The sequence below is a fragment of the Ischnura elegans genome, chromosome 9 (genome assembly GCF_921293095.1).
Source record: "Ischnura elegans chromosome 9, ioIscEleg1.1, whole genome shotgun sequence".
Taxonomy (NCBI): Eukaryota; Metazoa; Arthropoda; class Insecta; order Odonata; family Coenagrionidae; genus Ischnura; species Ischnura elegans.
The window spans coordinates 29416998-29440001 of record NC_060254.1 but is presented as its reverse complement, the minus strand read 5'-3'; the positions used below and the strand labels follow the sequence as shown (position 1 = coordinate 29440001).

General features: G+C 38.2%; 1 protein-coding gene across 1 annotated transcript in view; it reads left to right on the top strand.

Moving 5' to 3' along the window:
* The window catches only part of LOC124165534, a 335182-nt gene extending 316209 nt beyond the window's left edge, over window positions 1-18973 (top strand). The window contains exons 11-12 of the mRNA XM_046542980.1: window positions 11222-11446; window positions 15212-18973. Coding sequence (XP_046398936.1) covers window positions 11222-11446; window positions 15212-15298 — 312 coding nt within the window. The 3' untranslated portion in view covers window positions 15299-18973. The remainder of the gene's footprint in view (window positions 1-11221; window positions 11447-15211) is intronic.
* Window positions 18974-23004: the final 4031 nt, after the last annotated feature.

The window sequence follows — 23004 nt, the reverse complement described above, 5'->3', positions numbered from 1 at the left end:
CGTAATGAATTGTTAACCAATTATAATCGTTAACGCAGTCATATCTACAGTGGTACTTATTGGACCTGAGAAATCCTAACTGTAACGTTAGCGAATTGTCCAAGGAAATGTTGACGGGGAGGAAGATCAGAAAATTAATCCTATCTCTCATAGCAGTATCTTTTGTGAGGTACACTTGCTGGTTTTGAACTCAAAACGGGTGAAATAAATCGCGGAGAGGATTTTAAATTAAATTGTGCTACCCGATGCCCTCTTACTTGTGACTCGTGCCTTTTGATAACGAGAATATTCGTCGAAACCCTCGTCAAGTTGAAATAAAATGTTGTGGTATTAGTAAAAGTTGTATTTCTTCATCCTCAAACGATCTCATACTCCTTAACCGGGTGGTTCACCTCTGAATCTGATACGACTCGTGACCTAAGTGTTAGGTACTATATATTTGATCCTACAAGACCCGCAGTATCACAATGGTGAACTTAGGGATCACGCCTTTGGGAAAGTAGAATCTGATCCAGTGTGTAAGCCAACGTTTTCCCTCCTCATCTAACGTCTCTCGCCGCTGGCGGCGCCCCGGTAGCCGCGGAGGGAGGGGCGGGAATTGACGCCGACGAGGACATCTTTCGACGGAGGGACTCGCTATCCAGGGATCCGAACAAGTGAAGGTCGTTAAAGAGTGCCATATCGAGAAAGAGTGAGGCTGTGAGGAGGATGTCATTCGGTTTGGGTCGTTCGTGAATGGTCCATGAAAGTGATTCGGGAAATAATAATAATATTTCGCCAAAAAATACTCTCGTGCGGGGTCCGTATCATCGGATCGGAGGATTTTTGTAAGTGTGGACGGAAATAGAACGCAGAGGTTGGTGCACGTGCCAAACTGGGAGAAGTGAGCGGGAAATAGATATAGGAAGGGACTCTTTTGAGAGAGTCTCGCCGTCATCTTTCGGTAAAGTTGCACTGGGAAATTGTTCATATCGTAATCATCCATTAAGTATTCGTCGTTGTGCTTAATGTTGGGGTCAAGCCCCTGACTTTCCCTACTCACTAGAAAGTGAACACTTCAGTGTCATCGAGTATCTTCATGAAAATTGTGCTGTAAATCTCTCCTTGTGAATGAACTAGGGATACAGTGATAATATCGTGAGTGTGAGCATCATTTCAGAGTAGGACTTCTTTTTGTGTCGTCAGTAACTTGTTAGAAAGCAAGCGGTGCCAGAATTAAGCCCTGTCGCACCCATAATATCGAGTTTATACCCACGTACAGGAATACACTCGTATCTCCGGCGTCAACCGTCTCGTAATGAATTCCATTTCGCTAAAAATAAGTGCTAGCTTGCATCCTACCTGAAAGACCAAGACTTGGTGTCCACTGCAGTTACATCTTGAGGAACTTTTTTGTAAATCCCCATTTTTGGTCATCACTGACTTTGTTGAAACTGGCCATCAAAATCCAGTCCTGAGTGTGCTTTAGAGTGAATAAACGTGACCGAAATTAGTGCCAATTGAAGGCCAGTGTATTTTGTGTGAGTGGAATTGTTAAGAACCAGCCATGTGGCGAACGGGGGCTGATGAGGAGCAGGACATAATGGAGGAGGAGGAGGCTCTGATGTGGAGCCCGGCGCTGATGGCACGCCGGGCCAGCGAGAGTTGGATCGACTCTCCGCCATCGATATTCGATGAGGTATCTAAAACTGGGTTAACTCCTCTAAGTGGATCGCTAAAGCAGTGGCTCCGGAACGATATCTCGCTACCAGTACCTACTGAAAAGTGTCCCTTGAGTGCCAAAATTCTTCGTAGTGGCACAGATGGCAAGCACGTTCACATTTCTATCAGTCGACTTTTTAAGCAGTCGACTTTCGACGTATTAACGTGGTTTAATATTTTCAGTCAGACATTTCTTTCTACGTTGATGAAAAATATTGTTTTTGCTATTTAAATTTAGTTATGGTGTCATGAACACTTTGCCAAAAAGATTGAATTTTTGCGAAGTAAATTGTATGGTCCATAATTATGGGCAAGTATGCACATTGAAATACCCTAAAAATCATGTCCATTTTAATGGATACAATGACTGAAAGGGTTAAGAGATAGGATGTGTAACATAATGAAAAGTGCTTGTCTATTTCCACAGTTATTTGTTCCAACCGACCCAGGTTTCGTTACATAATGCCATACTGCGATCATAACCTTCAATATGGCATTATGTGCCGGAACCCGGCTCGGTTGGAATAAATAAGTGTGGAAATAAACAAGTACCTACTTCTCATAATGTTAAGTATCAAAGATTTCCACCGAATTACGCTAGAAACTGTATCTTTACATAGAATATGCAGTATTCCTTTCGCACCTAGCAAAAAGAGAAGGCAAAACTCCTTCTCCACTGGTCTTTTTTCGAGACTTGTCGCTCATTCAAAGCTTGGTAATGCTTATATATTCAATGATATGCAGTTTTCCTTTGTTGAACTTGGGAGTACTTGGCTAAATAAATATATATAATAAACTTGGTCAATGCCACACAGTTTTGTTAGGTGAAGCTTAGATCGGTTGCAATACCCCCTTGTTGAGGGAAAATATCTAGTTTCCACAAATGCATCCATTACCTCTTGTTAATGACACGGCAATGTCGAGGCCAGTGGAAATTTTACCTATAAGAGCTGTGAGTAATTGACAAAGTCATCAATATACTTTGCCTAAGAGCTAACTTCCTGAAGCACACCCTTGCCAACATTAGCCTGAAATTAAATTATTGAAATTTTACTCCAGTGTTTTCTCTTATGATCAATTTCTGTGTACTCTGTTTAATAATTTCAAAGTTTGTGAAATAATTAATGAGTAATTAACAAATTTGTGTTTAATTCTCAATTGGTCATAGTTGCCTTTGGCTTTTTATATCGTGTCCAATGTAATGATTACGTCACGTACATTCTTCACAACTTTTACTTGGAGATATTAATGTAGGATATTTTTACATTAGATAAAATACTGGGGTAAAATTTTAACATTTGAGATATGTTGATAATGATAGTCTTTACATGCCTTGAAATGTAGAATTTCATAGAATAAGTTTTGAGCGATTCTTACTTCGTGAAAATAAGAAAAACAGTGTAGCGAGAGTGATACGTCCTCCTAAGTACAAAGATGCCTGATGTGTGATTATATCAAATGCGCCCGGAACCCCATTCAATTACCGTGATGCTCCGTGGCAGTTTCACGCAGTGATGAATGCTGCTGTTCATGCAACCACGCTACTACTGCGTGTTTTTAGATTTAGTGAAATAAATTACTGCAGTCATAAATAGCTTAGATTTTATTTGAAAAATCAATTTAAATTTCACCTAGGGGAGCTACATTATGAAGGCTACCACATAACTCCCCCTTAATCAACCGTATTTTGTATTAATTGGTTACGTTAATTTCTTAAACATTGGCACTATCATTTTGAAATTTGCAGGGTGTATGGAGGAGAGCCTTATCAACCTGTATATCTCTATATCAGTCATAAAAATGTTATATCTCAGAAACTAAGAGGGCAAAACTTTCAAATGTGAAGCACAGGAATATTTTTGACAAGCGTGGCCTCTAAATATCCTAAACATGTCCAGGTGATGGCATTAGTTTTAAGCGATTCACGAAAAATAACGGCCGAGTGAAAATGCTGCGTCCACTTACAGTTAATTGTCTAATAACCATAGGGGGAGAATGCGTGGATAACAGTAGGCACACCCCTATTTTTCTGCTCAGTATTTTATTCAATTATCAAGCTTCACCTTCCGCCGCATATGCCTGGTATTTAATTTTCAATGTAATGTTAACATCTTGCACCTACTTAGCGAATTTTGTTTTGAATTCTGACCAAATCATTCTTAGCTTTAGGCTTCGTTACAACGGGAAAAATTAATGCATCAATACTTTTCAGAATTTGATGATGGAGACAGGTATTTGATTCACGGAGATTTTATAATTTGATTCCGAAAATTCCTCTTTCCCTTTATACTTAGCTGAATAAATTGCTCACTCACTTAATGGTACGGATACTGGGGCATTCTAAAATGAAACTACTGGAATAAGATTTAACGTAAAGCTATTAATTCCCCACTGCACACAAAAATTCTACAAATACTTCTGCGCCTGTGCTGCCAGCTTTGTTTTCATTGTGCTACAATGCAATGTTCGATTTTTGAGGACTTCTGGCCCCAATGCACTGTTTGAGTTAGCAACCATAAGGCATTTAAAGATGTTTTAAAATATTATTCTTCCTCGCCTTTCTTTGAGTAAGCTGAGAAGTGACTGTCATTTACTCCCGTAAGGTTGAGTTTGACGATATATTCTTGGAGAAATTCCAATAGATAATCTAACCCCAAGTAAAGTATATTTCGTGAGCCATGGAGATGACTTTTCTCTGCAATACATCTTGTGTTATATCTTAGGTAGTATTTCGACTGCCAAATTTCCACATATTATCTAAGGAAGTTGCTGTGACTACCCTTGAGTTGGCTATTAAAGTCAGATGACATCTGTGAGTTCTAATTTTTCCCGAATTAACTGCGCGCCGAATGACTTTTAAGAAGCAAAATATTGGCGGTGATTACTTTCACCCCTGTGGTCGATATATAACCCTATGGATTCTTCATTGTTGATGATCTCGTACTTATCACAATCTGCATGCCTCATTTTTTTATTACAATTTCAATATTCAATTCGTAATAATAACCAATACTGCATATTTTGGCAGTCACATCCAGTAAATGTATTTATCTTACCACTACTTATAAGTATCATTATTGTGACAAAATAAATATTAATTTTCCTTTTGTTTCTTTAACTGTTGTCTCGGTTTTTGATTCCAAGGAATTTTTCAGTACACGTATTTACAAGAATTTTAGCACTTACAAAACAACTTTTATTTAGAAATTTAGAAATTGTAGGCACTTCCAATACATGTCAGTGTGTATTAAAGTCCATGGTTTACACCCTTCAGGAATTTGGTCCATCAAAAACCTTGAATGCTTCATTGAGCACTGCGTAACTCAGTGGTTACACTCAATACATTCCCTCTTACGATTATTTTAAGTATCTGCAGGTAGGTCAGTCCACTAAGTATATTGATTGTTCAATGCGTGATACGTACCGTTGTTATTTTCGCGAGTGGGTAACATTGCTTTTCCGTAGCAATGACCAATGATTGCCTGTCACCAGTGTCGACCTCAAGATTTATTATTAAGTATATATATATTAAAGAACAAATGACACCTTGTAATGGATTGATTATGACTCAAATTCCTTGCAACTTACATGTTTTTGGGATTTTTCAGTGTGAACGAATAACTAGTCATAATTTAATCAGACCAACGGATGTTTAAACTGTGATAGTGATATTGTCGCTTGCATGAAGTTTTTGAAAGACCAAAGCAGCTTTTTATTTGTAGCGTGGCAAACATCAAACTTTGGGGAAAATATATTAGATGAAAGCTGTCTATGATTAAAGAATTTTTAAGGGACTTGATAAAACTTGCTATACGATGACTGCAGTTTTTCATTTGTTTATACTTACGCTATTATTCTGAGACCCTCAGGGTAAACAGAATGGACTCTCGTCAACATTTGTGTGCATTTAAAATACGAAAAATTTTCCTCAGTATTTTTCAAATGCTAAATTTTTATATTTGAAATGTGTCAAAATTTTGAAAAGGGTCTATTTTAAAAATCCTTAAGATTCCAACATGCTTAACAAATTCCTCAACGAGGAATGCAATCAAAAAATACCAAATACGACCTGTCGAGAGGGAATGATGTTCTTTTTTTTGTCACTTTTCTGGTAGTCCGACAATTATTTCATTTGTTTCATAAGTAAACTTCCTATGTACTTAACTTGTTTCTGTTGCAAAATTAAGTGCATAGGAGTAGAGATGAATAAATGGCATAAAGTATTCCGCCGGTTAAGTAAGTTTTCTATGGAGCATTTTGCGAATTAATCCGTCTTGTCTCCCCTCCCAAATCGGAATACCCTTTTCATTTCACCATAAGGAATTTTCCCTCCCATTCCATCAATGAATCCTATTTTCTTCTTCCTACCCAGTTTACCAAATTTAATTTCATAAATACGTTTTTAAACAGGGCCGGCTCAAGGCAAACTACTTACCCGAGCAAACTGTTGTTGTGTCGCCCACCCACCGGTATTGTTTGGTATGGCATTCCCCCAATTAAACGGGAGGTGCAGGCGTTTGGTCGCCCCCTAGCTACGTCCCCCAGGTTGCCCAGCCCTTAAGCCGGCCCTGGTTTTTCAGGTCCTATTTCCATTTAGTACGCGATTTATCCAAACACTCTTGTCTCCTCCGCATCTACTCTACCAGTTTTCCACCCACAATGTCTGGCACTTCGTCGTTCCTTATCCTCTCCATCAATGTCTCCTTCTTCTCTTCAAACGTTCAAATATATTTTCTTCGATAACCATGCATTTCACTGAAAAAACTCCCCATATTAGGAAGTCTATATAGGGTTTGTATTTATCTTATCATTGCATCCTAACTTGCTCCGGAATTTATCCTTAGCGACAGGAATTTTGCCATTTGCAGGTGACCCTGGTTCTTTACCCGTTAGCGGACAGAAGCGGAAATGGGAGATAGATGTGACGTAGGTTCTAGTGAGAGACTGCATTCATTTATTCGTCATCTGGAGGTGCCTTCCGGTGAGACCTCTTTTAATAGAGGTTGGAGTGAGGCCAGAACTATGAATTCCTCAAATTGCAAGGCGCCATGTGACTCTTCGTTACGGCTGAGCTGGATGCGAATAAGGATGGTCTTTTATAAGCCTTGGGCCAAATTCCCGACAACTTTACTCGACGTAACTTGGTTTAATATGCCCCAGACCCAGTGGCGGATACAGATGGGGGCACAGGGGGGGCGCCCCCCATTGTGGGGCCGCCCGTATTGCCAAACATTGCAGAACCACAATTTTAACTTTTTTGTACCATAAGATAGCATTGCCTTGAGGTTTTACGTGATCACTTTAATTAAAACCTTCTTAAACTTTGCATGCGACTTGATTATTTTTTATTACGATAAAAGTGAAGGTAACTCAAGGTATCTTTTGCGCCCCCCTTGAGTTTTTCTGTATCCGCTGCTGCCCCGACCAAGAAGTAAATCATTCGACTTATGTCCTTAGTTATCATTCGACTTATGTACCCTTAGTTATTATCGGTCCCTGGACGATATTTACTCGTTTTGGGTGAACCTCCTTAAGATCAAGAGGGGCCTTCATTCAAATTGTAATCAAAATTAAAATTAGGCTAATCTAAAAACAGCGAACACTAAAACAATGGACCGAAAACAAGGATAAATTTTAGACATACAACTAATAAACAAATATAGAAATTATGTATTTTATTTATCTCTCATGTAATTTACATGTTAATAAATGGGAGGTGGACCTCATAAGTGGAATAGCCTAGGGCCTTATTTCATCGAAATCGAGCCCCGGTGAGGAGACTGAGAAGTGGGTACGCACTCGGCATGAGCTCGCGCGAGAGATTGCGCGCACGCATCGATCACGAAATCGATTTGGGAGGACTTTCAGTATTTTTTAGGATTATTATCAGTAGGCAGTGATGTCTTTCCTGCCATTCAGTATAAACTAGACAAAGTTACGCTTTTCTCGGTTATTACCTAGACAATCGAATCTCTCCGTTTTATGTATTTGAAAGTGCTCCTCTGAAGCTCTAAACTCAGCATTCACCTCGCGTTACGTAGAGGTACAGTGGCGTAGCCAGGAATTTCGTTCGTGGGGGGGGGGTCCAAAATCAGGGTCGAAAGTTTCTGAAAAACAGGAGACTATAATCAGAGGGTTTTAAACTAATTTTAACACTTTTCATAATCGTAATAACTTCATTTGTTGAAGAAATATATTGTAAATTTATGATTTTTCAATATATTGTTTTCTTTTATGAAAGAAAATAATTGCGTTTTTATATTTCGGGGGGTCCGGACCTTCCCTGGCTACGCTAATGTAGAGATACGCCTTTTTGTTCCATGCTTCAAATGCATTTTCATGTATTGCAACGTGACTTCTTCAACCATGCATGTATTTTCTTGTATTCTTGAGAAATATGGTATGACGGCCTATGCTTGAATACTGCATTGAATGTTTTGGTGACCTCGCCCATATATTTCTTGCGGGAATGTTTGCTTTCTCTTCCCCAGATTGTGGTCCTGATGTTTGGTCGCATCGAGCCGTAACTATTAAAAGTGGGCTATTCTTGAAGATATGGTCATTTATTTGCCAGACCTGGGTCGTAAATTTTATGATACAAGATGTTCTTTTAAGACGTTATGAACGGTTTTTATGGTATGGACCCTGTCAACATGGTGAAAAGGGCTGTAATTAGACCGAATATTGGTCTGCCTACGACCAGTAGATTGTAGTTCACCACATTTTGGGCGTATTATGGTCTTGTGTGGTTGCTCATATTTCAGCTAACGATAGAATTACCGATATGTGGTCATTCTGGCGTGATAAAACGACTAAAGGCGATTAATTTTTTTGGAGAATACCAATGAAATGAAAGACCATGGTTATGCGGTTTTGTAAAGCATCGCGAGCGAGGAATGTGAGATTAAAGATAAAGGTGGGTAGGGAAAAAATTTAGCCGGTCGAGAAATTCAACTATTTTAGCAGCACGTTCGAGGAAAACGGACACAGTAGTACGGGCATCAGGAAGAGAATTCCATTAGCAAAGGAGGCGTTCATGAGCAGGAAGGAGCTTTTGATTGGATCGTTTTGTAAGAGTTTAAAGAAAAGTTTAGTAAAGAGTTTGATATGGAGTGTAGCTCTTAACCGCGCGGAAACGTGGACACCTGGGAAGGAGGACGAGAGAAGACTGGAGACATTCGAGATGTGGGTGCGGCGAAAAATGGAGAAGGTGAAGTGGATGGAGAGGAGATGGAACGACGAAGAGCTAGACAATGGACATGGTGGGTGAAGAGAGGCAGCTTTTAGATGAGATTCGGAGGAGACAGAAGGTATGGATGAAGCGAATGCTTAGCGGGGAGGGGATGTTGAAAGCAGTGTTGAAGGGAGGAATATTAGATTTTCAAACGAAGGAGAGGAAGAATAAGAATAAGATTTTTAGATAGAATGAGAGGGAGTAGGCCTTATTGTGAATTATAGAGGGAAGTGCACGATGGAGGGGGATGTTCCCAGAATGCTTGTTAAGAACTCCATGGAAACTTTTCCTTAATCGTTCTAATAGTTTAATTTACCAATGAAATTTATATTTTTTTATTTCCATTCACTTGCTTTGGAATTTGATTTTTCCAAGCATTGAGGTGCTCTTCCAAGGTTGAGGGCGGCAGAGAATTTTCATAGGATATGAAAATGCTTAAATGTTAGGGTGGATGACATGTCAACCACAACACTCTTGTCCTTCTTGAGTGCTTTGTGAAGGGCACTACAATGGTAGTACTCCGTCCATCGGATGGGACGTTAAGCCGTAGTCCCCTTGGCATCTTCCGTTTAGAGTAGGCAAATGCCAACATAGGGTTTCTCTCTACCCTTCCCTCCCTACCCTTTACTCATGGCGCAAATGACCATAGTTGTCGGTAGCCTTCGGCATACCTTACCATATTTACTGGAATAGCAATGCCATTATTTCAAAATGCGTACATTAATTACGTGAGACGTTCACGGAGGGAGAGGGTCAAGCCGATTCTCACTCAATCTCACATGGGGGTAAAGGGGATCCTGGCAAGATCTCGAAATTTTTTCTGCAAGAAATAATGCAAAATTGCGTGAGAACTGGGTTGAATTCACTGACGTTAAAAAATATTTAGGCAAATTCTTTTTTCTAATAAATCCTGCGCAATTAAGCGCAGATTAACGTATTTACAGTGAAAATACGCATTTTGAACCATCTCACGTCAGATTAGAGGGAGGGGGTCGGGCCATATTCCACTAAGGGGAAGGAGGGGGTCCAAAAATCACCTCACGTCATGGACGAACCCAGCGAAGGGCAAGAAGGGAGCATCCCCCTTCTAGAAGCAAAATTAAATTTAGTTTAAAACGATATTCTTGAACAAATTATCTTTAAATCCAAGAAAAGTGAGATTAGTATAAAATATATATGTAATTAAAATAAAAATATTTTTTCCGAGTACATTATATTAAAAACTAAAAAAGCGCAGTTATAATTTACTTGAAATTTTAGCTTCATAACCTTTTCTGGTTACACTTTTTGCACACGATTTGCCCTCCTGGAGTTTTTATCCTGGGTATGCCCTTACCTCGCGTAACTAAGGAACGCCTCCTTAGACATGGAGTATAATTTTAGGGTGTCCTATTGTATACATTGCATGCCGTATAATATCAGGGTGAGCAGTAATGTGTATGGCAGAGAGTAAATTCAGGGTTTTTACCCATATGTAAAGGTATTTCTTTAATTGTGCAATGTTCCAAGAAGATTACCTTGTTTTTTATGTTTTTGTTGAATGATAGGTACGGAGTACTCTCCCTCAGGTAGGCATCTAGGAATTAAGGATTAGGGGGTTTTAGGCACAACTAATACTGGGGGGAACGGGAAGTATGGAATATGGGAGGGGCAGGTGCCATCCCCCATTAAATATTTAAGGTAAATGGTTCAAAATGGTGAGTTTTACGGCTTTCTTAGGGATATTTTATTAGTACTTACACTATTATTTAAGTAATGTTTATCTCATTAAGTAAAATGAAAGTAAATTTTAAAATTTCTCTGAGTTCCAGGGGGGGGTGATTTATCCCCCAAAACCACCTCGTTGCGCCGCTGCTCGTCCTAAGTGTCTTCTATATTATGAAGTTAGTTTTATTATAATTTTTGTTCTTCACTCAGCACAACAGCCGGCTGCTGTTCATATAAATTCCAGGTTACTTAAAATCTGATCAATTTTTGACATGTTGACTTTGTGAAAATTCATCGATAGTAATGATAGCAAGTAATTTTCCACACCATTATATATGCTCTAATAAAAAAAGTTTGGAAATTTACTACAACTGTTTGTATCATTACTACTTAAAATTTGTTTATATTGTTTGATTATTGATTTTGTGAGATTATTGTGCTGGTTTGTTATAAACTGAATTAATGATTAAAAACTTATCATTTCACTTTTTCAAATTGATGTGTCAGTGTTTGTTTGTAAAAAACCTATGTGAAAAAAACATGTTGATAATGATGATGTATTTTCCTTTTAAATCCCAGGCCTCTGTTTTGGCTTCACCTGGCCCGCTACCTCCAGCAGGTGCGATGTCACGGAAGAAGAGTCTTCCCGACGTTCAGGCCCTACCGAGGGCAACTGATCCAATGTCTCGTGAAGAGGTGTCTGCCTTGGGTTCGATGAGGCGGGAAGAGATCCGGAGGATGGCGGAGGAATCAGAGAGACTGCGAGCCAACCCACTGTTAATCCTTATCTCTCCTGGCGTGAAGGTAACTCCGAACAGACAATAGGTGGAAGGTGGTTACCTAAGCAGCAGTGGCGGATCCATGATAGGGACAATGGAGGGGGCTAAGAGGAGGATAACCTCCTAGCAGTACTGGGGGTCCAAACAAAATTAAGATTCCATATAGTGCAAATGGGGTAATTAGTTGTTTCAGGTGTGACTGTATGGAGTCTACTTAACATAATGAAAAGCCAAGAATTTAAAGTAAAGAATTTAAAAGTAGAGAATTTTTAAAGTAAAGAAAAAGAAAAAATGTGGCATTACAAAGTTTTCTTCACTTTTCACTATGTATGTAAATGGGATACCCTAGGGGATGGCTATATCCCCCCCCAGCCCCTCTCTGGATCTGACCCTGGATTGAAGCATACTAAAAGCATGTAAAATTGACCCTAAATTCAGAGCTAATTTGTATTTTAATCAGTTATAGTAGGTAAATATATTGGAAAATATAACTAATTACTTGTGTACAAAGTAGCAACCTGCAAAAATGTTGATTTTATCTTGTGTTGGTTTCGACCCCTAAACACTGCCACACTACCTAGGAGCAGACGATATCCATCAGATATCTAAATAAGGCTGATATATCCTGAAACATGTTGTTATTTCATGATGGATATTTTGACAACATTATATAGAAATCCTATTTGTAGCATCCACAATGAGTTGTAAAAATTGCGTTACCTAGATATCCAAGTTCTAATACCCTAGACATTCTTAACCTTCTGTCGGGTGAAATGGATCTGACAGGCACATCACAAGTTTTTTTTCATTTCCTCATGCTACTAGGCAGCATAGACCCTTGACACTTACAGTAGCTTATATTTTTGACACTACCTATGCAGCCTTTCACTTTTCACATTTATGCTTACAGATCAGTGGGGGATTATTCAGCATAATTAAGCAAAATAATGGCACAATAAAACAAAATGAAAGCATTATTAAATACATAAGATAGCAAAATAAAAAACACTGATCTTATAGAATTCACATGCTGAAGTACATTACATATTTATAGCCTACAGAGCACATTAAATTGCACCTTGCTGGATCGGTCTTGGGCCATACGATGGCATGTAAAGGAGTTATGCATAGCATGAAAGACATCATGTAAGTATTCGAATACTGAAAAAATGGTGCTGTTAACTTAAACGGTGTACCACTGAGCAATTCTGAGAGTTAATAATGCTTTTTTTACATCTGTGCCTGTCAGACACAATGCACCTGAACTCAGCAATTCCAATATTGCACCTGAAGAAAGGTTAAATCGATTTAACGAAACTAGAAAGGGAAACTAGATCTAGTGTCCCATGGTCAAATTTGTATCCAAATTTTTGGATCAAAAACTTTTGTTAAAAATTTTTATTCCAAACAGTATCTATGGGTAACATATAAACTGCAGAGGATCGAAGAGCAAAAATGTTTTGTCTTTATGCCTGGGGAGTACCAAAAACCATAATAAGCACACCCATTAGATGTTGTGATGATATCTAAAAGATTTTGTAAAAAGGACCTTGATGACCAATGTTGGACATTGCTACAATTTTGTTTGGTGTGACCTTTGGATATTTGAAAGATATGTATGCAACATTAATTGGATTAACATGGATATTGCTCGGATGCCATATGTTAATGCCAAAAATGTTGTCTGGATGTTGTAAGAATATTGATTGCTGCTTGAGTAGTGACAAAACTAGTGAAGACTTTCTTATAGTCATTAAGGGGAAATTCTGTTTTTTTCGGTAATCTAAAACTAGCCATTAACCCTTTCACTGCTATAAACGTACCTGGTATCAGGCGTGCAGCTAGGAATTAAGGCTAGGGAGGGTTTTTAGGCCCAACTAATACTGGGGGGTATAGGAAGTATGGAATACCCACCAGGGTAAGCGGGAGGTGCAGGGGCCCTCCCCAAAACTTTTTAAGATAAATGGTTCAAAATAGTGAGTTTTACGGCTTCCCGAGGGATATTTTTAGTAACCTTTACACCGCCCTATAAGTACCTAATATTTATCCAATTAAGTAAAATTGATCAAATTTAACCCTTTTAGTGCGGCGGGCCGATATATCGGCTTTTGCAACTCGGGCGAAAAGTGCGGTGGGCCGATATATCGGCTCTTAGGTAGTACATTATATAATTTGATATAACTTATTACATTGATATATTTTATTTCAGTAAACGTAAAAATATTTTGTCAATGCTAAAAGTTAAACCTCAATCATTAAAAAAACCGCTTATGGATATCCAATAAATATCTTCGTAATGTTTTTTTCCTTGTAGATACATTTTATGAAAATACTCTCCGCATTTCTCGCCAGTACCCCAGGAAGAAGAATAGCACTAAGAGGGTTAAAAATTTCTCTGAGCTCTGTGGGCTTTATCCCCCAAAACTCTCCCCCCTTGCTGCGACACTGCCTGGTATGTATGCATGGCAGGCTGCCGAATACGTACATTTTCTTCTTACCACTTGGGTCACATGTGACCGGTAGGTTTCCGGAGAGTGAGCAGCAGTGAAAGGGTTTAATGAATGCTGGCACAAAGTCAGAAATTTACCTTGGGGGGGAGCTAGGGTGGTATGTATGTGGTGTGTACTGATATTTTGTTTTTGCATTCATTCTCATTGGAAAACCATAGATTTCATCAAATCATATACATATTTAGCTTGAATAATGCTGAAAGTTAAAGCCATCACTTGTTTTTGGCGGACATTATGAAGAGCAATTAAATCAAAAATCGGAGTGTCAGAGGATAGGTCTCTTTTGGCTAGTCCTCAGCAAATGCATTGTGGGTAGTTGGCGCAAAGGAAAAATGTTTGGGGGGAGGGATACCCCAAATTTAAATACACCAACGGATGAAGTTCGCCATGAAAAAATGTGCTTCGGATACCCCAAAGCCCAACCCTTGGCTATGTATCTGTATGAATGCAAACTCTTTTAGTTCTTTAAAATGGAAAGAAACAAAATTTTATTTAATAAAAATATTGATACTTTTTGAACAGGGTCAATCAAACATTGCTGAAATTGCAATTCGTTAAAAGAATTTGGAATATGGAAGGAAAAGGGAATTTGCATCGAAAATTTTTTTTCCCAATTCAGTAATTTTCTCATAATTTTCACCCATGAAAATGCAGAAGTTGTCCCCCTGTTTTCGTGAGTTAGTGCTTTCATTAGAGTACCTACAGGTTCTTTTGCTTGTACAGGAAAAATCTTTCATTGAGGGAAGGTGTCCAAATCTTGCATTTATGCGGGAATGCTCTATGGTAAATGCTCAGGGTGTTGCATTACTCTTGTTTTACACTAACCTGCCGCTCATTGAGCACCTGGCTATCTATGGAAAATGATCTAATTTTTGGTTAGGTTATTTTTATTAGGGAAAATCAGTGGCGCAGCGAGGGGGGGTTTAGGGGAATAAAACTGCTCCCAGAGCCCAGAAAAATTTTAAATTTTAATCCATTTTACTTAATTGGATTGATATTACTGATAAGATAGTGTAAGGATTAATAAATTATCCCTCAGAAAGCCGTAAAACTCACCATTTTGAACCATTTACCTTAAAATTCCGCAATTTATTAATCTCGCACCTACTACTTATCCTGGTGGGTATTCCATACCCCCACACACCCCGGTATTAGTTGCATCAAAAACCCCCCCAGCCTCAATTCCTGGCTGTGCCCCTGGGGAAAATGACCATCCATAATAATCTTTGCCCCAAAATAGATTTAATAATGCTGACACAAATGCCTCCTCTCTGTTTCAGGATTGGTTTTCACGCCAGAAACTTGTGATGATTGTACTTTTCATCAACATCTCTTTGGCAATTATGTTCTTCAAGCTGCTCACATAGCCCTTGTCCTAGGAGGATGAGGAGTAATGTTGGCAGAGGGCATCATTGGAGATTTTTTCTAAGTTCTGCGGAGGACTTGCCTCATGCAGGAGCAGACTGAGAGGTCTAGGAGACATTTGCCTAATTTGGTGCTGTGACAGTCTCCTTGGCTGAGAGGCTGAAAGAAATAGGAACACTGTGGCTGTGGACTGTTAGGCCGTGCCCGTTCCTGTTCAGCTCTTTATCACTCCTTTACAAGATCAGATGGGAGAAGAATCCTTGTCACATAAAGGTTGCTTTAATTGCAAGTGCTTGAGCCTCTCAAATTTTGTGAAGTTACCTACATATTCTCCCATTGTTGAGCTCCCCCAATATATTTCCCCTGTATATTGTCAATGTTTGTGAAGTAAGGATGAAGTATCGATTATAAGGTCAGAGCTGGCATCTCCTTTGGACTTTTTTAAGCGTGAAATTGTTATATCCATCTTACCAAGCCATTCGATCGACTATTCTGTGTCGAGGAGAGAGTTTTTTATGTTGGATGCATATAATACATGTGCTTATATGTTTTAAGTCATGTGATTATTTCCAAACCATATATAACTTCCTCGGCCTGCATGTTTTGAAGTGATTGTTATTGATTGGCATGAGGAAGTGAAAACAGAAGGGGGAGGTGCACTCTCTCTCTGGCCATTTGTTTTTCACAGGGCTTGTTACTCACTCATAATCATCATTACCTTTCCAACCCCTGAACAAAAAAAAAACAAACCCAGACTACAAAATAATTTGCTTGTAATTGTTGCTCTTGTTGTTATTATTACAATTTTATATTGTGTATATCATAACTGTGTCCCTAAATGAGGCCATCTCCTTCATTCCATCAGCACAACAACTCCTGCAAATGGTAATGGATTCCATTCAGAAATATCCCCAAAGCTGGTGAGAGAAAGGGATAGGATATACTTATATCACAGAGAGAGAGAAATACTCAAGTGCTCACTATACGGCAAATCGTGAAATGCTAAATGGAGCTAGTTCTGTTGCTGAAACATAGGAAGTATACTTCTGAGTCCACCTCCGAATAGTGTGCTCATAGAGATGCCATTGCAATTGTTAGCGGTGTCAATATTTCCCTGCATTGTACTGTACATTCTTTGAACTGGGAGTGCTGTACTTGAATTGTTGCGGTACATTCTTTCATACAGATCAGTGATTTGTATCTATTAGAAAGCAAATCATCACAAATGTGAAACGATCAAATGGTTCTCGTGAAATAACTAACCGTGTGCTCCAATCAAAGAACATCACCGCTCAACATAGGGTAGTGTTGCCACCATAGGCGACTGCTATGTCACTGTTTTGAGTATATTTGGTAGCAGGCTTGGGGGGAAGGCACCTCTGTTTCAGTGGTGGAAATGGCTCCATTTCGTGTTTCATAATTTACCATTTGGTGATCTCTCCATTTATTTTTTTCTCTGTGTTTATATGTATTGATTTCCATTCAGTGTGGGATGATGACATTATTGAATTACAAAGCAGGGTTATTATCTGCATCGTGGTGCTCTTCATGTGTTTTTAGCCATATGCCTCTGTGGCAATGTATCAGCGAGGGGCCTTCAAAAACCAAACAGAAGTGGCCGAGTTGAAAAAAAATCACATTTTTTAAACTTTCTAATTATTAGGTCCCTTAATGATAAAAAAACAATCATCTAATATTCCATAATTTTGCTGAATATACTCCTCTTACATATTCCTCTTCAGCCTTCAATGTTAATGTACATATGTAATCAGTATGCCTATCATTTGAGAACAGGCTAATATTATAGGTTATTTGAGCATAATGACTATTTTTACGTAGTTTACCAACTGCATAGGTCTTCTCTTCACATCCTTGGGCATTTTTTTCATAAGTCATAAGTATATGGATGAATGGATTATTATAAGTAATGTTTGATTAAGATGGCTTTGAAAAAATTTTAAAAATTATGCTAACGAAAATTTTACATTACAATACTTACTGTATATATCATATCATATTGAAATTTCATTTAATTGAGCATAGTCTCATTTTGTCAGAATGAGGAGGAGAGATAACATAAATATTAATAGGATTAAAAAAACAGGTGATGTTTGGGAGCGACCAATTAAAGTTGTTGTGCCTTTTTCTTAAAAATGTGTTTAATTGATAAAGAAATAGAGTATTTTAAAGATAAATCTAATGCTCGCCTTTTTCTACGTAAAGAAGATGATTGTGAAGTACACACTGTCTCATACTGATGCTTTATATATGAGTCTTTAAAAATTAATCGTTGGCTTCGACAAGTTGAAGCGTATATACATAAAAAATTATTCTAAAAGATAAATACTGAGCAGAATAGCTTCAGAGAGAGATGCTAAAACTAAAACATTAGTTTTGTTTGAGTGAAAGACACAACAAAAGAGCCTACCGTGTGTTTTATATAGTACACATCATGACAGATTGAAACTGCCACCATGTTCTCAGCTTATAGACATATTGCACTTATGTGTTTTTCAAGCAGTTGATTTGTTGTTCCTGTTGGAAGGAAAAAAACCATGAGTGTTGGGAGACAGTCATCACCGTGATCCCTAATCACAACTTTTAAGTTTTTTTATGTGGCATGTGGCATACCATAATGTATTTGTGTTAAAATCCTAACCAGTGTCTCTAAAATTACATTTTTCAGTACCTACCTACTTTAATTCTGATCCTAATTTTTATACAGTGTTTGTGGCATAGGGGTCCTTATTTAGATATGAGGTTTCCAATGTACATTTCTTAATGCTGTCTTCCTTCTGACTTTGTCACAAAATTTTATAATGATATTAGAAACAGAATAGTTGATGTGGATGAAGAAACACTTTTTTAAAAATTGCAAGCCCACAAGTCATTTTGAAGAAATGTATTTTGATTTTTATTCCATACTGTGATGCAAAAAAATCTGAGTAGTGAAATCTAAAAAATCTAAATGGTATAATTTTTTAGATGATAATATTTAATATTTTTCATAGATTTACATTGCAGGCCATAAATTAGCCTCTTTAGGCCCTAAATCAAACAATTTTATAACTGGCTAATGTCACTTTTTCATTCCCTGTTTCTCAGTGTTCTATTTATGTGAAAAAGTTAAGATGCCTATTTTTGAGAGGAAGCATAAGGGTTTGAGGTGGAAACCTTTGTCTGAGTGTTGAAAATTCCCTGAAGAACTGAACTACATGTTAATTTCTTCTATCTACTGTCCACCTTAAGCTGAATTCCCTGTTTTTAAACCTGTGATCTTCCCCGGACTGTTCCCACCTCTCCTCAACTTCCCTAAACATTTTTACTAGGGTATTGTGTTAATGAAGATCATCCTTTTTTACTCTATGCTTAGATATACTATTGTCTGATTTATATAGTTACTTTCAACATTTTTTTGATCCATAGCATCATTGGATAATTCTAGTGGTTTTATCACAGTCCATTGATTGTAATTGGCCTTAATTTTCCATCTAAAAGATAGTTTTTGCCAAGAAATGTGTCTTCTTTTTTTCTGAATGCATCGATTATTAACTGTATAGAAGACTGGAGTACATGGAGGAGGGATTGGTTGGTGTGAAAAATGTCAGCACTCTGGTTGCTGTAAGCAGTTCTTTCCAGGTGCTAAATATCCAATAAACAGGATACTTGTTAAAATACTTCTGTTTACTTCATTTATGCTCCCTCTTCCAATTAACCCTTTCACTGCTGTGAACGTACTTTTCCTTCCTCCCTGCCCTGAACTTTTGCAAAAGCACTTCAAAGGGTCCCTAATCCAGGACCCTTTCCTCGAAGAGCACACCCACGCAGGGCCAACTCATCGACCCTGCCAGCCTCCCTCCCCAAAAGTGACCGCTCTAACTGCAATTCGAAAATCAATCAATCAATCCGATCATCAAAAAATGATTATTTTCATCGCACTCCTGCCAATCAAGCAATCAAGCACGTCTTTTAACCATGTTTCTGCGATGAAAAATAACGATTTTATTAGCTTTTCTAAAAACGTGGCTTCGGACCACTGGAAAATATGGCCATGTCAGCAAAGTTAACAAAATCGTTATTTTTCATCGCATAAACACGGTTCAAAGACGTACTTGATTGCTTGATTGGCAGGAGTGTGATGTAAACAAAAATTATTTTATGATCGGATTGATTGGTTGATTTTCAAATTGCAGTCAGAGTGGTCACTTTTCAGGAGGGAGGCGCCCTGCTGGTAGGGTCGATGAGACGGTCCTGCGTGGATGAGCTCATCGAGGATAGGGTCCCGGATTAGCGACCCTTTGGAGGGTATACCATGCCCATTATTGAAGTACCTGCTCCATGGGCACATGAAACACATTTTAACCTTTTCGCCGCATGTGAGGAGATGGTTTTCGGAGTTTGAACAGCAGCGAAAGGGTTAATTAGGTGCTCTTTGATATTCCATTTAATTTTTTTTTGCCAAAAGTAGGCTATTGGTGGCATAGCCATAGCCAGCAGGAATGACTCAGGAGTGTAAACTCACTGCACTCCCCCCTCTGAAATTTTTGTGGTGAGAGTTAAAAATAATCCCCTTCCAATTCCCCTGTAAATAATTTTCAAACGACTGTTTTTCTTAATACTGCCTCTGATATCATTTAATTAGAATGAAGGCTTCCTCCTATACATTTTGTAAGTGCTAGAAAGCAATATTTTGATAAATAAAAACTTATCCAGAAACGTATACATACATACAAACACACCGCGTGCTTCAGTGGCAAGTATAGATCCTCATTTTGGTGGGATCCTGGCTGGGGCGGTCTGGGGTGAATGGGTACCCTCGGCTGGGTCTCATGATGGGACCCCTCCCCCAGAAAATTTTATGAATTTGCATGCTCGGAAATGGCTATTCTGTTCCTTAAAAACTAGATGCAAGATAAATTTTTAAAATAGCTATTTCATCAGCAAAATACTTAAAAGAAAGAGAATTTTGCAGCTTATAAAATTTAATTATTCAAATCTAAAGAAAACATTTAAAATAAGCTCTTCAAATAAAAACCTTTCAAAAAAGAATCAGGTTCTCTTTATTCTTCTGACTCTTTTATTTTAATTATTTTCATGTGACCTTTTTACACTGCAAGTGTGCTGTATAGCAAATTAATGAAACCTTAGAATTTTATTATTGGATAAAAAACTTTTGTTCAAGTAATCTGAGTCTTTATTCATTGTAATTTTCACATATGCTTCACGATTGACAATGTGGGGGACCCCTAAGCTTGGGGCCCTCGGCGATCACCGACCAGCCGACCCGGACCGGTACCACCCCTGGGTCCTCGTCCCTTATAATCACCGCTGATTGGAGAACTTCATATATTAGAAATTGTAAACATTTATTTGGCTAGGTGCATAGTGTAACAAGAGGCAGTGGCGGATCTACAGGAGGGAGGGGCTAAGGGGGCTATAATCCCCCCTTGGATATCCAATTTACACCAGATAGAATGGGAACTTTGTTTCAACCCCCTCTTTTGCTAGGAGATTACCCTCACTTGTTCCTACCCTGGATCTGCAACCAACAAGAGGTGATTGTGCCCGTCAGGACACTACAAGAATATATGCCAAAATCAGTTTAGTTTTTTGGCCTTGAAGTATACCTCTCTCTACCTATTATATGTACTAGGCCTAAGAGCTGAGCAATAACTTACAAGATGATGAATCATAAATCTTAGGATGGGGACAAAATCATTGTAAGGGTTTTAAGTGAGGACATCTCACATTACATATATTATATCTATGTATTTAAATAATTATGTATGATAGATCATCACACCCATTTGGATGTACATGATTAATTAAGCTAATTCAGACAACTGTACTTCATTTTTTCTTGACATATTTTCATAATTTTAGGGGAAAGGAAATTATAAGTATGGATTTGCATTGAGAAGCTAGTAAAGGCTTTTATATTTAACCTTAAGTGCCTAGTGTACCTGTTAGGGTACTTGAATACTATACGGTTGTAATTTAATCTAACTGTGAGGTGGATTGGGCATTTAAATCTTGTGGTAAAATGTGGATAGTGGCAATATTTAACCCTTTCGAGATGGTGGAGTTTTTGTCTTAGCATGACTGCTGTACTGAGCCCAAAGAGACTATTCTTTCTCGTGGTACGGAGCATTTTTGGAGGACATTCGTTAAGAAGGGTCTTGCTGAACCTTTTTCGACCCCTCCCTGCTTGAACTCCGCATTATCTCGGACTCCGAGAGTAGTTGTGCTCCCTCATTTCCGGGTTTACGACCATACCTGCGGCATTGGTTCACGGTCAACTTATGTATTGCTTATATGTATTTAGCAAATGGATAATTGTTGCTTGCACGTAAATTGCAGACTTTGAATTGAATTCCACATTTTTTTCTTAGCATTGTCAAATTTTAAACGAAGTTCTAAGGTCAATATTAACGCATTTAATGCAGCAACAATTTCCATGTTGATGTTTATACATAACTCGAGATATGAGTTATATTTGTCGTAGAATTTCATTTACAATTGTAAACGCTGCTCAGAAGACAAATAATTCAATTCTTAGTTTATTTTTTATGAGAAATTAACAAATATTTATTTTAAAAACTGACTGGATAAACAATTGTACGACCGCTGTCCCTTACTGCTGAGAGGGGTTATACCTGCTCCCGGATTCCGAGGGTAAATCCTAAACCTTGCAGGGTTGGATCCCGAGACAAAGACGACGTAAACCCGCGACCGTCCTAAAAGGGGGAGAGCTAGAAAATGTATGTATATATATACGGCTTTCGTTATCCTGGCCAGGAAAATATCACACGTAAATATACGGCCGTCGTCTCCTGGGTCAGGAAACGTCCACACGTATATACAGTAAACTCTTGATTTTACGAAGTCAGTGGGACCGGAAAATTGGCACTTCGTAAAATCGACTTTCGTAAATTCAAACCTTTTTCATAAGTCACGAAAAAATGTTCGCTTTTGTTTCTTCCGCCGTTTTTTGTCTTTAGTGGTCTTATTTAAATGTTTTCGGTGGTTATTCTCGGTATTATTCATAGAAAAGGCTTTTTGTTATCGATTTATGCTGTGAAAGATCGTTAAATAATTATACCACCATAAAATTCTCATTTCTCGTTCATACTTCAACATCAACGATCGCTTAAGAAATTCCCGACCAGTTTTAGAAAACGTAATCAAATAATGAATTGCAAAGTTTATTATAAGAATTTAATGTTATAAATTTGTGGTTAGGAGCGAATAACAACTATTAAGTTCGCGTAAGATATATATTTGTTTCCAGCACCCACGGAATTTTAGCGGCAGCCGGCCTAACCGCCATTTATGTCGCCCTCTATCGCTCAGTGACGAGAAAAAAAGAAGAACGAGGGCCTCCACCCGTTTCCAAAATAACCTTCGTAAGTTAATACTTCGAGTTACTCCGTATTTTCAGTTGAATGTGCTATCTTTTCCATTAGTTATATTCATTGACATTCCGTTACGATCATAAATTACGTAGGATATGGTTATCTTCTGGCGAATATTTGAAGTAAATTCTGTTTGAGTTCTCTGTCCGGATACTGTGCTCCGTCATCTTAGCAGACATTGTTACGAAAGACTTTATTCTTCATCAGGACCATATTCTTCATACCGGGTGTGAAGTGCTATGTTCATATAGTATTTCTCTCTTCTTTTATGCCGACGGGAGCAAGGTTCCAAC